At 43.6% G+C, this 17,077-nt stretch overlaps 10 protein-coding genes across 10 annotated transcripts; 6 read left to right on the top strand and 4 right to left on the bottom strand.

Annotated features, from left to right (window-relative positions):
- Positions 1-248: 248 nt before the first annotated feature.
- SAMD00019534_056640 (hypothetical protein) lies at positions 249-617 on the top strand (the record flags this gene model as incomplete). The annotated part of the gene is made up of 2 exons (XM_012899155.1): positions 249-261; positions 334-617. The coding sequence occupies 2 exons, from the start codon at positions 249-251 to the stop codon at positions 615-617; spliced, it is 297 nt and encodes a 98-aa protein (XP_012754609.1).
- A 221-nt stretch (positions 618-838) lies between these two features.
- SAMD00019534_056630 (hypothetical protein) lies at positions 839-1,548 on the bottom strand (the record flags this gene model as incomplete). The annotated part of the gene is made up of 3 exons (XM_012899154.1): positions 839-925; positions 986-1,432; positions 1,516-1,548. 3 exons carry the CDS (start codon positions 1,546-1,548, stop codon positions 839-841), a joined length of 567 nt encoding a protein of 188 aa, XP_012754608.1.
- Positions 1,549-1,915: 367 nt separating this feature from the next.
- Positions 1,916-2,401, top strand: SAMD00019534_056620 (hypothetical protein; the record flags this gene model as incomplete). The annotated part of the gene is made up of 2 exons (XM_012899153.1): positions 1,916-2,236; positions 2,303-2,401. 2 exons carry the CDS (start codon positions 1,916-1,918, stop codon positions 2,399-2,401), a joined length of 420 nt encoding a protein of 139 aa, XP_012754607.1.
- Positions 2,402-2,546: 145 nt separating this feature from the next.
- SAMD00019534_056610 (hypothetical protein) lies at positions 2,547-3,580 on the bottom strand (the record flags this gene model as incomplete). Its single annotated transcript, XM_012899152.1, has 2 exons — positions 2,547-3,385; positions 3,475-3,580. Coding segments are annotated over 2 exons (945 nt in total), but the record flags the coding sequence as incomplete, so codon positions are not given.
- A 1,616-nt stretch (positions 3,581-5,196) lies between these two features.
- On the top strand, positions 5,197-6,611 carry SAMD00019534_056600 (hypothetical protein; the record flags this gene model as incomplete). The annotated part of the gene is made up of 6 exons (XM_012899151.1): positions 5,197-5,303; positions 5,372-5,597; positions 5,661-5,871; positions 5,937-5,995; positions 6,070-6,169; positions 6,253-6,611. The coding sequence occupies 6 exons, from the start codon at positions 5,197-5,199 to the stop codon at positions 6,609-6,611; spliced, it is 1,062 nt and encodes a 353-aa protein (XP_012754605.1).
- A 49-nt stretch (positions 6,612-6,660) lies between these two features.
- On the bottom strand, positions 6,661-8,715 carry SAMD00019534_056590 (hypothetical protein; the record flags this gene model as incomplete). The annotated part of the gene is made up of 3 exons (XM_012899150.1): positions 6,661-6,930; positions 7,010-8,086; positions 8,626-8,715. The coding sequence occupies 3 exons, from the start codon at positions 8,713-8,715 to the stop codon at positions 6,661-6,663; spliced, it is 1,437 nt and encodes a 478-aa protein (XP_012754604.1).
- Positions 8,716-9,392: 677 nt separating this feature from the next.
- On the top strand, positions 9,393-11,014 carry SAMD00019534_056580 (hypothetical protein; the record flags this gene model as incomplete). Its single annotated transcript, XM_012899149.1, has 2 exons — positions 9,393-9,436; positions 9,625-11,014. 2 exons carry the CDS (start codon positions 9,393-9,395, stop codon positions 11,012-11,014), a joined length of 1,434 nt encoding a protein of 477 aa, XP_012754603.1.
- A 296-nt stretch (positions 11,015-11,310) lies between these two features.
- Positions 11,311-12,608, top strand: SAMD00019534_056570 (hypothetical protein; the record flags this gene model as incomplete). Its single annotated transcript, XM_012899148.1, has 3 exons — positions 11,311-11,606; positions 11,673-11,809; positions 11,893-12,608. 3 exons carry the CDS (start codon positions 11,311-11,313, stop codon positions 12,606-12,608), a joined length of 1,149 nt encoding a protein of 382 aa, XP_012754602.1.
- An 871-nt stretch (positions 12,609-13,479) lies between these two features.
- SAMD00019534_056560 (hypothetical protein) lies at positions 13,480-15,780 on the top strand (the record flags this gene model as incomplete). Its single annotated transcript, XM_012899147.1, has 3 exons — positions 13,480-13,558; positions 13,653-14,215; positions 14,293-15,780. 3 exons carry the CDS (start codon positions 13,480-13,482, stop codon positions 15,778-15,780), a joined length of 2,130 nt encoding a protein of 709 aa, XP_012754601.1.
- A 205-nt stretch (positions 15,781-15,985) lies between these two features.
- On the bottom strand, positions 15,986-16,907 carry SAMD00019534_056550 (hypothetical protein; the record flags this gene model as incomplete). The annotated part of the gene is made up of 2 exons (XM_012899146.1): positions 15,986-16,558; positions 16,638-16,907. Coding segments are annotated over 2 exons (843 nt in total), but the record flags the coding sequence as incomplete, so codon positions are not given.
- Positions 16,908-17,077: the final 170 nt, after the last annotated feature.

Genomic DNA, 17,077 nt, shown 5'->3' with positions numbered 1-17,077 from the left:
CTCCCATTTAAATTGTTGATCTACATTAATATCCACGTGGATATTTTATTATTAATATTAATATTATTATTAAACAATTAATCAATAATTATTGATTAATTTACAAAAGTCCAAGGATAATCCATGGACCGCATGCCTGTTCCATCACCCAACCATCCATTATAAATAATCAATCAATTTTAATAATCATCAAACCAGCTTATCAATTAACCAAAGCTAACTACCAACTCTACTTAACTAAAAACAAAATGACTATTATGGGTATGCTTATAAATAATTAATATTCCTCTACTTTACCTTGCTCCTAACCTTGTACTTTACCTTTTCAAACAGCTGCTCTAAGTTCTCTGGGAGGTGGGTCGCTCACCTCACTCACCAGTGCCAGGATTGGAGGTGGAATTGGTGGAGGAGCTGGTCAAGGTGCTAATAGTGCTGCCTGTTTCTGTGGAGGTGGTGGCGGTGGTGGCGGTCATTGGGTCAGACCACCAATTGTTCACACTCCATTCCCATCTGGAGGTTGTGGAGGTGGCGGCGGTGGTTTGAACCTGGGAGGTCTTGTCAACGGACTCTTGGGAGGACTCCTAGGAGGTGGAGGTGGTGGATGTGGATGCCACTAATCAACCAGATTGATCAATCAGAATGGGACCAATGATGTCTATACACTGACTGACTATTTTTCATTACCATCGTTTCTTCGATGTAACACTACATGTCCAAACTAGACTGACTCCAACATAATAACTACTACTACTACTACCAACTACCTTAAGTTTACAATAAACTTCAACTCCACCTTTTTTTAACATATATACATCCTGTCGCCTGGTCCAAGGAAAGTTTATTTACCTCCAAGTAAAGGAGGAGGTTTAAGTACATTCCAGAAAGTATCAAATACACCTGCATTCTCTGCGCCTGCTATTGTTATCTTTTGGATGTGTTAGAAACAGTGATGACATGACATTTCTACAACATTTATAACTCTTACAGTGAAAGGGAATGGATTCTGATCTTTGGCTGTAATGGGAGGTATGTTCTTGTCTTGATTGACATGTTCGATGATCTTATAATTGGTATCTTTCAGCTGATTGGCCAGTTGTTTGGCATCCATCGAGGGTACCAATTGGAATGATATTATCCATTGCTCCCAGCACACCTCTGATGCCGAAGAGAAGAATGTCGTCTTTTGTCTCTTCTCTTGGAATGATACTGATACCTGTGCAGTCTTTGCCTTTCTCTTGATTATTGATGATAGTAATTCCTCAGACTTCTCTTCGACCTGCTTTGATGTCTGTGGATCATCCAACTTTGTATAAGTGAACTCTACAATATCCAATGAAGCATCCTTTGGTTTCACAGTTCCAAGACATCTTTGAAACAGTATACAATGTAATATACATTGAACAACCTCTTTCAATTGAGCATACTCTAAGTTCTTAACAAGTAATTGAGTGATTGAGTGAGTGATTGAGTGAGTGATGATTAGGACCCAAGGTCCTTCCTTCAAGGACAACTTACAATCTCTTTCAATATATATTGTTGTGCGTTCATTATTATTAATCCTCTTTGTTGTTCTTGTTGTTGTACATATAAGGTAAATATGTATGTGTATTAATATAAGTGTGTGTTGTTATGTGAATGTATCTATTATCTGTACAGCTAGTTGTTGTTTGACAAACAAAGTAATGTGGTAAGTGTGTGGCTGTTGTTCACTTGAGTTCACACTTTGCTGAACCTCTCACCTTCATCTGAATCAGTCATTCCGTCCTCTTCACTTTACATCACTTTTAATGTTGTACATTCATTCATACATTATTACATAACATACATACATTAATACATGTCTTAGTATACAAAGATATATAGTTATATAGTTAACACTCAATCAATCATAAACACACTCTCACACACACAAAGGATGACTCAATATGTTGGCTTGCGTGACGGTACCAAGGCCACTTTGTTGGTTGCAACACTGGTGGCATATGGTGTAGTCTATCATCCAAATAGTAATGTCATTCATAGATTCAAGGAATGGCTGAGTAATCATCAATCTGAGAGTGTGACGTCATCACCACCATCAGTATCATTGGACATATCTCCAATGGTCGCAACGGTCGCAACAACAACATCATCCACAATAACACCAAACAATGTCAATGTAATGATAATACCTTCTTCCTCTGCCTCATCTACATCAACTGAGTCATCATCCTCATCAACATCAAGGGATACCAAAGTATGTTTCAATGAATGAATGAGTACGATCTGGACATCAATCAACTTATACCATTCATTCATATAGTCAACAATCAACAATGTAGATATGCTTATCAAGGAGAGCCTTAGTATATTCGATAACAACAACAATCAACTTAGAAGGAGGCTATTTGGTGACAGCTAGCATCACATCACTTTGTACATTATATCATCAATCACTCAATCAATCAAATGAATCAATCACAATGAATGGAGTACCATTCAATCATGCGCAACAACAGCCAGACGTTATATTGGAATCATTCCATATCCATTTTATTGAACTATGACTTGGGTATAGAGTCACAGTTCCTATGTGTATGAACGCAGCCTGTGGATGGATCACACGTGTCCAATGTACATCGATTACCATCATCACAGGACAATGGGGTGTGCACACAGCCACCGGTTTTAGATGAGCAGCTGTCCACTGTGCACATGTTATGATCGTCGCAGTCCAATGGGGTGTGCACGCATCCCTTGTCCTTGTCACATCGATCCACTGTGCACGGGTCACTGTCGTTACATGCCATCGGCAGGAATACACAGCCCTTCTTGGCGTCGCACAGATCGTTCGTGCATCGATTATGATCATCACAGACGATTGGCGTAAAGCTGCACTTGCCCGTCGAGTTGGTGCATCGATCCTTTGTGCAAGGGTTGTTGTCGTCGCAGACGCGCTGGCGATGGTAACAGCCAACGTTGGTATCGCAAATCGTGTCGAAGCATGGCCCCTTGGTGTTGACGCACTGCACTCGCTCATTGACGCAGCCCTTGTCCGGCAGACACACGTCTTTGGTACAAGGGTTGTTGTCATCACATGACATTGGCGTGTTGACGCATCCTGTGCTGTTGGAGCAGCTGTCGATTGTACAGGCATTGCCGTCATCGCAGCTGATTGGCGTGTGGACGCATCCAGTCGAGTTGGAACAGCTGTCAAATGTACACAGACTACCATCATCGCAACTGATTGGCGTATGCACGCAGCCAAAGTGTGTATCACACGTATCTATAGTACAAAGGTTTGAATCATCGCATGGCAATGGTTGATGTTGACACTCTCCATTCCTACACGTATCCATCGTACATGAGTTGTTGTCGTCGCAGTTTGTTGAACATCCAGTTTGGCCTATGTGTGTGTGGAGGTTTGATCAAGTTTGGTCAGTTTCCAGGATAACTGGATTTGATTGATTGATTTGAACATTGATTGAATCATACAATTAACAATCTGACTATATTCAGAAACAGTAAATATAATAAAAATAATAAATAATAATATTTTAGTCCTTCTTGGACTTTGATATCTTGTTATATTTATGGACATGATTGATTGGAATAACGAATTGAATGATTGAATGAATGATTGAATGAATGAATGTGGATGTGGATATGGAAATAGAATTATGTGGAGAGGTGTGAAAGATGGTGAGGTCAGCTATTCAACATCAACAACAATAACAACAACAACAATGTTAATTAATTGATTGATTGATTTGTATTATATCTGATTGTCTGAGTGCCTCTATCCAAGTTGAGCGGCACAAAGAGAGGTTATTTGTTGTTGTTGTACGATGTTAGATGATGATGATGTTGTTGACGGTGTTTATTAGCTCTATTTAGAGGAGAGAGTGAGTAAGCAGGTATCTATGCTATCTAGACAGCGGACGGAAGGGCGTTGGACAGCATCGAGTAATTCTCCGTATGTTTAAATGTCAACTTGTAACCACCACACTCATTCTCTCTATCATCACATGAATGTGAGTCTCTCTCTATCCATACTTGGTATATCTCTTGATGTGATTGATTGATGCCTTGGTTCCAATGTGTGTGCGTCGTTGGGAAGGGATAAACACACACCAACCATCACTTACAACGACCACTCTCACACATGTACTGACTCTGGTTGATCGATCAGACTCTGTTTGTGTTGTGTGTGTTGTGTTCGTTCGGATGATCAACAATCAGATAAGTCATGACTGACTTATCCATTATCATCATGTCATGTGACTCATATCATGATATACTTTCATGAGTCCATGAAGATTATTCAGATGATGATGATGTCGTTGAAGCTGATGCTGAAGGAGGTAATGAGAACCTTGAAGTTGTGACGAGCGAAGTGAGGAATGAGGAGATCTTAACCATCTCTATGTTGCATGGTATGTTTGGGTGATTGCTAAATATGGTGAATGCTCCCCAAACGGCACTATAAGAGCTATATAGTAGTCATCGTCATCATCGTCAAAGTAGTATGTTAGTATCGGTCATATTACATTATATAAAGTATTCCATTCCAATCAATTCAATTCAACTTCATACCTGCTATTACATCTAATGATAAAGGTATGCTCCAATGGGTTATACTTTAACAACTTGACACCTGCTGTTGGTGCACCAAGCTCACCAAACGATGTGATCATTGCCTGTTTGACAATAGTAACAATCCTCTCATTTGTCAACTTCTCAATTGTATGACTTTATAGTTGTATGTGTATGTTAGAGATAGTCTGTTGATTGATGATGTGATTGAATGATATCATTCATTACCTACATTCTAAATAATATATAACAATTATCTGATGTTACTGTAAATCTTTGATCGACATGAGGATGTTGTTGTGATGTTGCAACTGATATTGTCATTGTTGTTATTAATGTAATGTAGTACAATCACAAGTGTATTAGTTATGAGCTAGGATTGACACCTTTCGTTACTCGTCGAGGGAGCTCAATGTGGGATTGATTTAATTTGATGAACATGAAGCCGCCAAAGTGTCTTCAAGTCATTAGAAGTTAAACTGACCTCGTTACTGATACAGATATAAATACACACATAAACTTACGAACTTACAATCAATCAATCATGTCTGGTAAATATGTCATAGGTTATACTGTCAACGATCAATCACATCATTGTTAACTAACTTTATCAATCAATGAATGAATGATATAGATAAGAAACGTACTCTAGAGGAAGCCAGCAGTGTAGGTGATGAGCAGCCAGATGAACCAAAGGTTACATCAGAGGAGGAGGAGCAAGCCACAAAGTATGTTTAGGTTGATTGGTTGTACATAATGATCGATCAACCGACACACTAACATATAAACAATACAGGAAAACAAAGACAGAGACAGAGACAGCGACAGAGACTACAGCACCAGTAGCCACTGAATCATCATCAACAACATCAACATCTACAAAAACCGAAACCAGTGGAGAAAGTAAACCAACTACCACTACCGAGGAGGCCAAGTCTAATGGCGACAAGGCAGAGGACAAAGCAACTCCTTGGACATTCAAGGCATTCCAATCCAATCCAGATCCTTCAAAACCATTCACTGTATGAGTATTGTTGATCATCATCTCATGCATCCACGCTTACACAATGACACATATCCTACAGAGTCCATTTAGCTTTAGTTCGTTCGCCTCGACACCTGGCGCATCACCATTCTCATTCAACCTAAACACGACGACATCGTTCACCAATGGATTCTCAAAAGCCACCACCGAATCCGATGGCAACAACAAGGAGGCCTCATCAGAGTCCACCGACGGAGCCATCGCTGATGGTGAGGACTATTCAAAGTCTGCAACATATGTTCCAATCCTACGTAAGTCTATCATTCAATTGCTCTATCATTGGCAACATCTAACCAAGATCCTTTGTCTCAATCAGAGAGCCTACAGCCTATTCAGACACTCACTGGTGAGGAGGATGAGAAGACATTGTGCTCTGTAAGTCATATGCCTCAAGGGAACAACCATCATGATGATGAACAACAACACTAACACTCACTCATACACTATAGGCTAAAGGCAAGCTCTATATATTCAACGAGTCCTATAAGGAGAGAGGAGTTGGAATGCTCAAGTTGAACAGGAACACAACAACAGGCAACAGTAGACTATGTAAGTATTGATAACGCAATAACTCCATTCGTCCGCATGCGTTGGCATCCTTGTCCTGACCCATTCCGCCACCAATGATACAGTATTGAATATTGATGGATCAAAGAGATCGGCCTTGAATGTAGCCATCTTTGCAACAATGACCATTGACACGCCAACTGAGAAATCACTGCGATTCACTGCGTTTGAGGACGGCAAGTTCCACAGCTTCCTGGTCAACATGAAGAAGCCCGATGAGATCACATTGTTTGAGACCAACATCAAGAAGCAGATCGCCATCTTGAAGGAGAAGCAGCCTGTCCCAGCTGCCACTGTTCCTGCTGCTGAGACCACCACTGAGGCATCTAACACAACAGAGGCCGCCGTACCAGCTACCACCACCACCGCCACCTCCAACGAATCAACGCCAAAGAAAGAGGAGAAGGAGACCAAGGCAGAATAATAATAATAATAATTAATAATTAATAACATTCAATCAATCACATCACTCTTTAATCAAGTTCATCTTCCAGGTTCTTCCTCTTTTTGATGTGGAAGGTGTCGCCACATACTTGGTTGTAGAGGTCGATGCGTCCATTCTTGAATGAGAGAGCCTCGAGACTGGAGTAGATCTCGATGCTGGGCTCGAGACCTGCTTGGCGTAGCTCGTTGAACACCTCGAATGCACGCTCAACATTGTTGCATCGACTGCATGCCTCGACAAGCACGTTGTACGTGTTGATGTTTGGTGACCATTGACGCGAGGCAACAAGGTCGCCGCGCTGATAGAAGTCGTCTGCGAGGAATGACTCGACCATCAGCTTGTTGGGKTCGTCGCATCATTTGATAAAGATTGAATACCTGCTCCAACAATGACTCGCGGCTCAATGCCTCGATCACCTGATGCAGTGAGTATGTTGTGGTGGCAATGTCGTCGGCTTGGTCCAGCTGGCGTAGCAGACGGACAGCAGAGGACAGGTCTTCGCGCTTGATGTGCGCCTCGACCATGTGCTGGAATGTGAAGTGATTCGGCCGCAGGCGATGGTCCGCCATGAATTTGAGCATGCCGTCCACACGCTCCAAGTTGCCAGCGCGAGCGTAACAATAGATGATTGAGTTGATGCCCGCGACCAAGTTGTCCTCACTCTTGATCAGTCCACGCTTGATGATATGATGGTTGAGATAGCCTGTAGCTTCATCCGCTCGGTTGTTACCAGTGTATGCATTGATGACGTGGAGGTAGGTGCGCTCGTCCGGCACAACATACTTTGCCTGCATGAGATCGAGCAGCGCCAGACACTTGTCGACAGCACCATCGACACTATGTGACTCCATCAACAGATTGTATGTTTCGCGAGTGGGTCGCACCAACTTGACGACGATGGCGTCGGGGTCGTCGGTGGCAGCCAGGCCCGGGTCCGACACCTCAAGGTTCATTCGCTCGACAGTCAAGTCACGGGTGTTGGCCAGCATGTTGAACAGATGCTCTACGACGACCACTTTGTTGCCACGCGTGATGAACTCTCGCATCAACTGATGACAATGCTCCAACTCTATCTCGCCCTTGTATCTTGCCAGTCTATTCTTGATATAGTTATGTATGTCTTGAGAGTTTGTCAACTTTCCCGCTGCTCTAACCAATGTTGTGAACGACAGGTTTGATCCATCGACCGGTGCATCACTCTCCCATTCCTTCCTGACCTTTTCAAGCTCCAACCTTAACTCATCGTCCACTACCACTCCATCTTCTTCCTTATCATTCTCCAACTCTTGTTCATCTTTTTGTTGTCTTTGTTGTTGTTGTAGTTGTTGCTGTTCAATAATTGATGTGACCTTCTTATTTGTCCTCTTTGCAAGCCAACCAAAGTCATCATTGACATCAACATCATCTGCTAAAGATGGATCGATTACTCTCTCTTCCTCAACTGGCAACACATTCTTTGTTGTTGTTGTTGATGATGTTGGTGTTGAAGTTGAAGTTGTGATTGTTGTTGTGAACTGTCTAATAAAGTTATGATGATGAATACGATGTAGTTGTCGACTACGACACAATCCACTAACAACAGCTCTTATCATTGATTATTAAGTTAATATATATGGCTGGGCGATGTCTCTTCACAATGAAGGAATGAGGCATCTTCAAAGTTGGACCATCTTTCGTTCGATTTTTGTGATACCCCCCTTAGAGTTCACTCATTCATTGCCAATTGTCAATCAATCAACTATCCATCAGTCAGTCAGCCAGTCATAATACATGTATGCAATCTAGAATGAATGATGAATGATTGATGGAAGGAATGAGTCGATTCGAATCAACGTCAATCTATTAATAGAGTAGAATGACGTCATTGATTGGCAGCGGTAAAGTGCATGGAGGATGTTGTTGGACTGCAGATGAACAGTTGCCCGCGAATTCAAAGGGAGTAGTCGGCAAGACAACGACCTAAGTATCGGCAAGGACGTCATTAAACACCAACCTCCACCGACCTACGGCCCCCGCTAACTTTAAGACCTCCAAGGCCCTTTGACATGGGTCGCACCTGTATCTCCTCCTTGCTGCTCTCCATCCAAAGTCAACAAATACTAAACTATCTTATGACACTCCGTATTTCTACACGGTTAGTAATGTGATGTTTGATCAAAGAGGTGCTGATGGTGATGGCGCGCCGATTATTATTGTCTCGCACTCTCAGGTCCAAGATTACAACTGTGTTTTTAATCAAACAAATTGGTGTTGTTGAAAATAAGGTGTGTATGAGGTGGGGCTACCTCACTGCCGAACGAATGAATCAATCAAATATCTCTTGGGTTCTCAAAACTTTAATGGTTTTGATTTGTTGGGACTGATCTTGGCAGTCTTTTTTTGTGGAGGGCACTAAAAGTCAATCTAGGTTGGTCCTGAATACATTCATTCATTCCACGATTCATACAAATAGTGGGTCAAGGGATAACTTAAATCTTTATCTTTATCTCTATCAATATCTTTTTTTTTCGTTCTCATTATATCCATCACTTTTCACTCACACACACACTTAACCAATCAATCAATCAATCAATCAATCACCCACACACACAACAGTAATAACTAATCAGAACCTAAATAGGGGTTGTATTATTCCATACTTGCTGTATCACCCTACTCAACTAAATATCAACAATATTCATTCATTATACACACATATATTACAATCATTATTTATACAAATACTACACATACAACATATATATAATATACTTATAGACTATGAGTCGAAAGGATAAAGATACTCAGCCATTGCTGCTCAATGAGTAGGTTAACACAGGATCAGGACAGGACGACAGAGGACAGGAGGGGACAGGAGGGGACAGGAGAGTGAATGAATGAATGAGTGAGTGAGTTAGAGTGATTGAATGGAACTTGTTAGGACTGACACAATCAATCATCATCAATCTGGAACCATTCCACTCACACCCATCAATCATAATCAAACAAACAGTGATCATGGACATGGACATGATCACGGATCACATGGACATGGACATGGAGGACATGGATCACATGGTGGACATGGAAAGGAAAGGAGTGGAGGATTCAATTCAAAGTCATTCGCACTGATATCGATTGGTGTACTGACGTTGTTTTATGTATTGGCCGAACTGACGGCCGCTATTTATACTGGATCGTTGACATTGCTGTCGGATGGCTTCCACAATCTGACCGATGTCATCTCGTTGTTTGTAGCGTGGTGGGCACAGAATGCTGCCAAGAGGGGCTCCGACGACCAGATGTCCTACGGCTGGGCACGTGCTGAAGTGCTCGGCGGTCTGACCAACGGCTGCTTCCTCATCTCGATGGGCATCTACGTGGCGCTCGAAGCCATCCCTCGCTTCATCCACCCCCAGCCAATGGAGCAGGGCATCGTCTTCATCTCGATTGCTGCATCTGGTCTGGCCATCAACACGCTGGGCACTATCGTCTTTGCCTGCACGGGCCAGGCACATGCACACAGCCACGGCGGTGGCGGCGGCGGACACTCGCACGCTCACGGCGGCACCGAGAAAAAGAAGGAAAAGAAGGAAAAGCATGGACATGGTCACGGCCATGACGGCGCCGAGAAAAAGAAGGACGGCCACAAGAAAGAGAAGCATGGCCACGGTCACGGACATGACGCCGAGCAAGAGCACGGCCACTCACACCGCGCCAGCGCCAAGTTTGACGACGAGGACTTTTGCGATCACGGCCACTCACACGGCGCCGAGGCCACCAAGAAAAAGAAGGACAGCCACAAGAAAAAGGACAAGCACTCGGACGGAAAGATGTGCGGCATGGACCTCAACATGTTTGGTGTGTTTATCCACTTCCTCGGCGACGCCATCGCCTCGCTGTTTGTGCTGGTCACTGGAATCATCCTGCAGTACTCGAGCGGCGGCTGGACCGACTACGTCGACCCGGTCAGCAGTCTCATCATCATCGGTTTGACCATGCTGTCGTCGGTGCCTCTGGTGAAGCGCGCATCACTCATCCTTTTGCAGCAGGTGCCCAACGGCGTCAACCTGGACAAGATGCGCACCAAGATCAGAAAGGTCGAGGGTGTGCTCAGTCTGCACGACCTGCACGTGTGGCAGCTGGTGGACGGCATGACGATTGGCACAGTGCACGTTGGCGTGGAGGAGGGCTCGGACTTTGCACTGATCGTCGAGTCTGTCAAGCCCATCTTCCATCACTACGGCATCCACTCCACATCCATCCAACCAGAGTTCATCCACAAGAACATCAAGGACTACGACTTTTGCGCACAGAACTGCATTCAAGAGTGCGAGGAGGAGTGGTGCTGCAAGAAGACCGCCGAAAAGGTCAAGGAGAGAGGACTACTCTTTGCTGTCTAAACGTCGTCCTTTGATTGATTGATCGATCTCAATCACTCTCACTCACAAACCAGAGTGATCATTCTGAATGGTATACGTATATATATAAACATATATAATGTACAATATATATTAGAACAATTCTTATCGTGTATTTGGTTGATTGATTGCATGGAATAGTTCCAGTCTGTGGGGTGTGTGAGTGTGTGAGGGGAGACGAACAAAAAGACGAGAGTGTCGTTCGAAGATACTTGGGCATTCATTTAACTTTTCAAACAAATAATAATCAATATATATTTATAGAGATAATAATAATAATGACTAAATCATCATCATTCTCAAACAAACAAAAGAAGATACCAACTAATAAACATAAGGAGAGGACATTTGAACAAGATGGTAAGGCTACAACAGCAGTGGCATCATCAGGTGAGATAGCAGGTTCAAAGGGTGAGGAGAGACATCGTATACTCGCCAAGAGCTACCCTATCAAGTTGGCCATGTGGGACTTTGGTCAATGTGACAGCAAGAAGTGTACAGGTCGCAAGCTCGAACGTCTCGGCTACGTCAAGTCACTCACACTCGGTAACAAGTTCAGAGGTATCGTCTTAACGTATGTACATTCATCAGTTCATTCATTACCCGCATGACTCTGACCCTGACTCTCATGACCTCACAGACCTGATGGAAAGCAGTCTATAGCACCTTGCGATCGTGACATTGTACAACAGATTGGTATATCAGTAGTCGATTGTTCATGGGCCAAGCTTGAGTCTATACCATTCGCCAAGATGAGAGGTGGTTGTGATCGACTATGTAAGTTACCCTCATTCATTCAATCAATCAATTATCAATCATACTCAAACTCATACTAACTTTGACTTTGAATGTATGAATAGTACCATTCCTCATCGCAGCCAATCCAGTGAACTATGGCAAACCTTTCAAGTTGTCTTGTGTGGAGGCAGTGGCAGCATGCCTGTTTATAACTGGCTTTGACAAGGAGGCACATCAGATATTGGGTGGATTCAAATGGGGACCTTCGTTCTACACGGTCAACAAGGATCTGTTTGAGAGATACTCAAAGTGCAAGGATAGCGCAGAGGTCGTACAGGTTCAGAATGACTTTATCAAGAAGTGTGAGGATGAGTCACTTCAACGACTGACCAAACTGGACATCAACGAAGATGGTCTAGTTGCCAATCCAAACAGAGTCACACTACCAAGTCAGTTCGACTACAGTGATGATGATGATGATGATGGAAATGATGATGACGATAATGAGGATGAGGATGAAGATGAAGAAGACGAGGATGAAGACGAAGAGGACGAGGATGAGGATGAAGAAGATGAAGACGAGGAGACCAACAAAGCAGATAACAAGGAGGAGGACGACATAGACAATGAAGACGAAGAAGGCGAGGATGAGGATGAAGATGAAGATGAAGATGAGGATGAGGATGAGGATGAGGATGATGAAGAGGAAGCAAAGTTACAGTACAAGTTGAAGAAAGAGAAACAATTACTGAAAAGAGAAGAGAGATCACAGAAGAAGGAGGAGAAGGTAAAGGCAAAGGGTACAAAGGACAAGAAGGTCAGGCCACACAGGCATTGATCAATAATACAATCCAATATATACCTTGGTCAATCAACCAATCATTCAATCAATCAATCAATCAATGAATCATTGTTTGGAGAACCGACATTGCCTATGAATAGCATCAATGGCAACATGTCAACCAACTAAATATCTGACTAACTAACCGGATGAATGAATGAATGACATTAATCTCATCGCATCGGATTCATCAATCCATGCATCCACCTGACCAGGCCCATCGCAATCACACAACAACGTTGACCAAGTTTGTTGGGTGGATACCACACGAGAGCACGTGTGGCATCCGATGCCGAAAATCGGACGAGGCGCAGAAAACGACCCAAAATGGAACTAAAAGTGATGCGCAGGTCAACATGTTGACCCCCATTACCGTGTCCCGGCATCAGTACCTGTGAATTCACAACGCCATTGATGGGCCTCGATCAGGCCTTTACCCTATCAATCATGGCTCAATGATAAATGACGCGCTCATTACAACATGTTGTAAATGTAAATGTCACATCCTCTCCCAACAACCTCTTTATCATATATCTGAAAAATAATAATTATAATTATTATTCTAGAGAATTTGTCGTGAGGTGATCTGACGATTGAAGTTGATGTCGTTAGAGTCATCATGTGTACATGCGAGTGGTGTTCGGTATTACCAGAGAATGAATGATCAAGAGTTCAAGTGTTGGTGTTGATGTTGGCGTTGGTCATAGGATCGGATTGATGGGATTGTATTTTCTAGGACGTGGATGCACAATCACGTGTATCCTCGAGTCCCTTCCCTAATCAATGGTACACTTACCTTTGAATCTACTTGACAATAAATCAAGAATATTTATTCATTCTTTATATCTTTTAAAATACAATTACAATAATGTATAACTACAATCAAATAATATTACTTTGTCTCCTGCTATTAATAACAAGCTTGTCCATCAATGGACAACGTCAAGGTATGTTCCATCTTTGCACCTTTAACATCAACCCTTGCCCTTGCCCTTGCCCTTACCCTCACTAACACAAACAATCAATCAATCAAACAAATAGAATCATTCACAATGACAGTTGCCATCTTTGATCATTATCCAGAATATAATGAAAACTTTGAAGCTGATGTTGGTACTTATACTGGTCTGAAACCTGGAATGGTTAAGAAGACATTGAATGAGACTACCAAGATTCCAGACTTGGTTATTGATGAGGACTTGTGGAGATTCGGTCGTATTATTAAGCCAGACTTATTCCCATCATTCTTCTCCAATACTCCAAACATCAATAAGTTCATCCCATACGATTTGACCTTTACATTGAAGGATAACAATGGTATCTATACCATGGAGAATCAGAACTTCTTCCCAATCAATGGACAAGGATGGGATGTTGACTATGACAAGGCACACGAGTACAAGGATGCCTTTGGTGAATACCAAAACTTCCACTTCTGTCTCAAGTTGAACTCATACTTTACCTACCGTGGCAATGAAGAGTTCTTCTTCAAAGGTGATGACGATGTCTGGGTGTTCATCAACAACAAGTTGGCCGTAGATCTCGGTGGTCTCCATTCTGCCGAGGAGGGCAGTGTCGACTTGACAACCCTCAATTTGGTTAAGGTATGTTCCATCCATACAGGAACCATTCCATCACATAATTACTCACTCACTCCATCAATCAATCATGAATAATATAGGGCAAGACATATCCATTCGACTTCTACTACTGTGAGAGACACACTGATCAGTCCACAATTAGGATTGATACCAACATTGAGGTCCGTTGCCTCTGGTTCGACTTCTGTGGTATTTGTAATGGTGATGGATCTTCATGTTGCTCCGCCTCCAAGGACTGTGATGACAAGGACTCGTGCACAATCGATGCCTGTCCAGCTGCCATCACACCAGGCGCCAACCCAGACAACGTCGCAAAGTACTGCAATCACACCAAGATCACATGTGATGCCCAGACTGCCGCCGACAAGTGTAACGCCTACAAGTGTGAGGGAGGTTCATGTGTGGTCGGCGACAAGAAGCCAGCACCATTGATCTCCTGCCAAGTTGGTACCCACTGCGATCCAAAGTCAGGCTGGTTGTACAAGCCATTGTGCAGCAACAACGACAAGTGCACCAGCCTCAAGTGTGTGCCAGGCTCCGACCCAACCAAGGACCGTTGTGATTCCACTCCAGTCAACTGTAACGGCACCGACCAATTCTGCACTGTCTACAGCTGTGACTCTGCCAGTGGCTGTCTGTCCCAGCCCAAGACCTGCATGCCAGAGACACCCGAAGCCTGTACCGAGTACTTCTGTACCCCGGGCAAGGGCTGTGATTTCAAGAAGCTGAGTGAGAAGGAGTGCGGCTGCTGCGATCCATCCAAGACCGAGATGTGTAAGGTGGCCAAGTGCAACACTAACACCGAGAAATGCGAGTACTCCGACGTGGTCATCGACAACAGCGACCCGTGCATGGTTGGCCACTGCAACTTGACCACCGGCCAGATCACCTACACCCCCGTCGTGTGCAGCGGTTGCCAGGTGTGCAGCAGGGCTGCCAATGGCACATGCGTCGACACCGACTCTCTGTGCAGCCATGCCAACCAATGCACAGACGTCACCTGTCAGGCTGGTGAGTGCAAGGCAACATCAATCCCATGCCAGGACAACGACCCATGCACCATCGACAAGTGTGACCCAACCAAGGGCTGTGATCACTCTGAGAAGCTGTCCTGTCCAGATGAGGGCCTCTGTCTCGTCGGCCAATGCACCCCAGGCGTCGGCTGCACCGTCACCAACAGGACCTGTGACACTGGCGACTTCTGCATGGACTCGCTCTGTGACCCACGTCTCGGCTGCATGCAATTCGCTCGCAAGTGCGTGGCACCCGATCCCGACTGCCAGTACGGCGTGTGCAACAATGAGACACAGAAGTGTGACTTCCACGAGTACTCGCCCAAACCATTCGGCTGTAACAAGGCTGCAGTGATCTCCACCGGTGTCATTGCCGGTATTGTAGTGGCAGGTGCTGTGGCATTGGCCGTCATCATATTCGGAGGCAAGAAGGGATATGACCACTGGAAGAGTGCCAACGAGAACAAGATCACAACAACCAGTTCCAATCCACTATACACAGAGAATCCTGCATCTGGTACCAATCCACTATTTGTAGAGTCGAGCAATGCTTAAGCATTGTCTTTGTTGTAGTTGCCACATCTATCTCTATCACTATATATTATCTGTTTTTTGAACAAGGTCATTATCACAATAAACAACTCACTACCATCCCAACCCTCAACCCTTGACCCTTGCCCTAACCCTGGGATATTCTCATCGATACCACCAAACCACTGGACCCCAGGTAGATGTCATATTTTTAGGATTTATTTATAATATGATTAATTTTGAATTTTGTGTCAAGGTTGATGATATATGTGATTACATCAAAGATATCTCGGTGCTGGTCCACTGTTCCTCGGAATTGTCTATTCAATGCATTGAATAGTTTGTAGCTACTGAATATATTCTCGATGATGAATCGAATAGACTGAACCCAGTCATTGTAGATCTTTTCCATTGGGGGGAGGTGAATGGCTCCTTGCTTCTTTTTGAAGGGCGTGATTAGTGTGTCAGGTTCGCCTTGGTATCCTTTGTCAGCGACTGCCCTGACCTTGTCAATTGCCATCAATTCTTGCTTAAGCCCTTGTCTGTAAATGTCAACGTCAGCCTCGGATGCCCCATGCGGTCCGGACACCCACACAATTTCTCCAGTTCTAACTACACATGCAACTTCATACTTCACACCAAACCTCTTCTTCTCACCGTTGTAGAATCCATTGTCTTTAGTCTCCAGGTCGCAGAAGGTGGAGTCGACAGCCAATGCAATAGTTGCTTCAGGATGATCTGCGGCATGATCTGGAAGGCTCTCTTTATCTTTGTCGAACTTAGTCTTTGAAAGTGTGCGGTGCTGTGATGATGTTAGTCTGGTATGTATGCCTAATGCTCACGAACCGTCCGTACGGACAATCATATGACAGACTACTTACCTTGATGCTGAGCTGTTTGATACTGTCAATCACCATCCAAACTTTCTCTCTGAAGTTCTTATCACATACTCCAAAGTGTGCCGAGCTATAGTTGAAAGAGTTGTAGTTTCGCAAGAAGTCCAGTGTCCACATCAGCCAGTGTTGCTCGGTGAATTTAATGTCCTCAAGGAGTTGTTTGGCTACGACTTTATGTACTCCAAATTTCTCTTTGAATGAGACATCGGTATAGTCATCGAACTCTGCCTGTTTCTTTCTCTTGTACCCCATCATAAAGTGATTTAATTAATCACTAAAAACAGTTATTACTTATGTGTTGTTATTCTTGTTGTTGTTGTAGTAGTTGTAGTTGTGGTAGTTGAATGTTATCGATATGGGGTGGGGTTATTGTTTCGATTTGTGGGGTGTGTAAAGCAATCTTAAGATTTGTTCCAACAGACACC

Source organism: Acytostelium subglobosum (genome assembly GCF_000787575.1).
Source record: "Acytostelium subglobosum LB1 DNA, scaffold: scaffold10, whole genome shotgun sequence".
Classification (NCBI taxonomy): Eukaryota; Evosea; class Eumycetozoa; order Acytosteliales; family Acytosteliaceae; genus Acytostelium; species Acytostelium subglobosum.
This window is presented reverse-complemented; position numbering and strand designations above follow the sequence as displayed.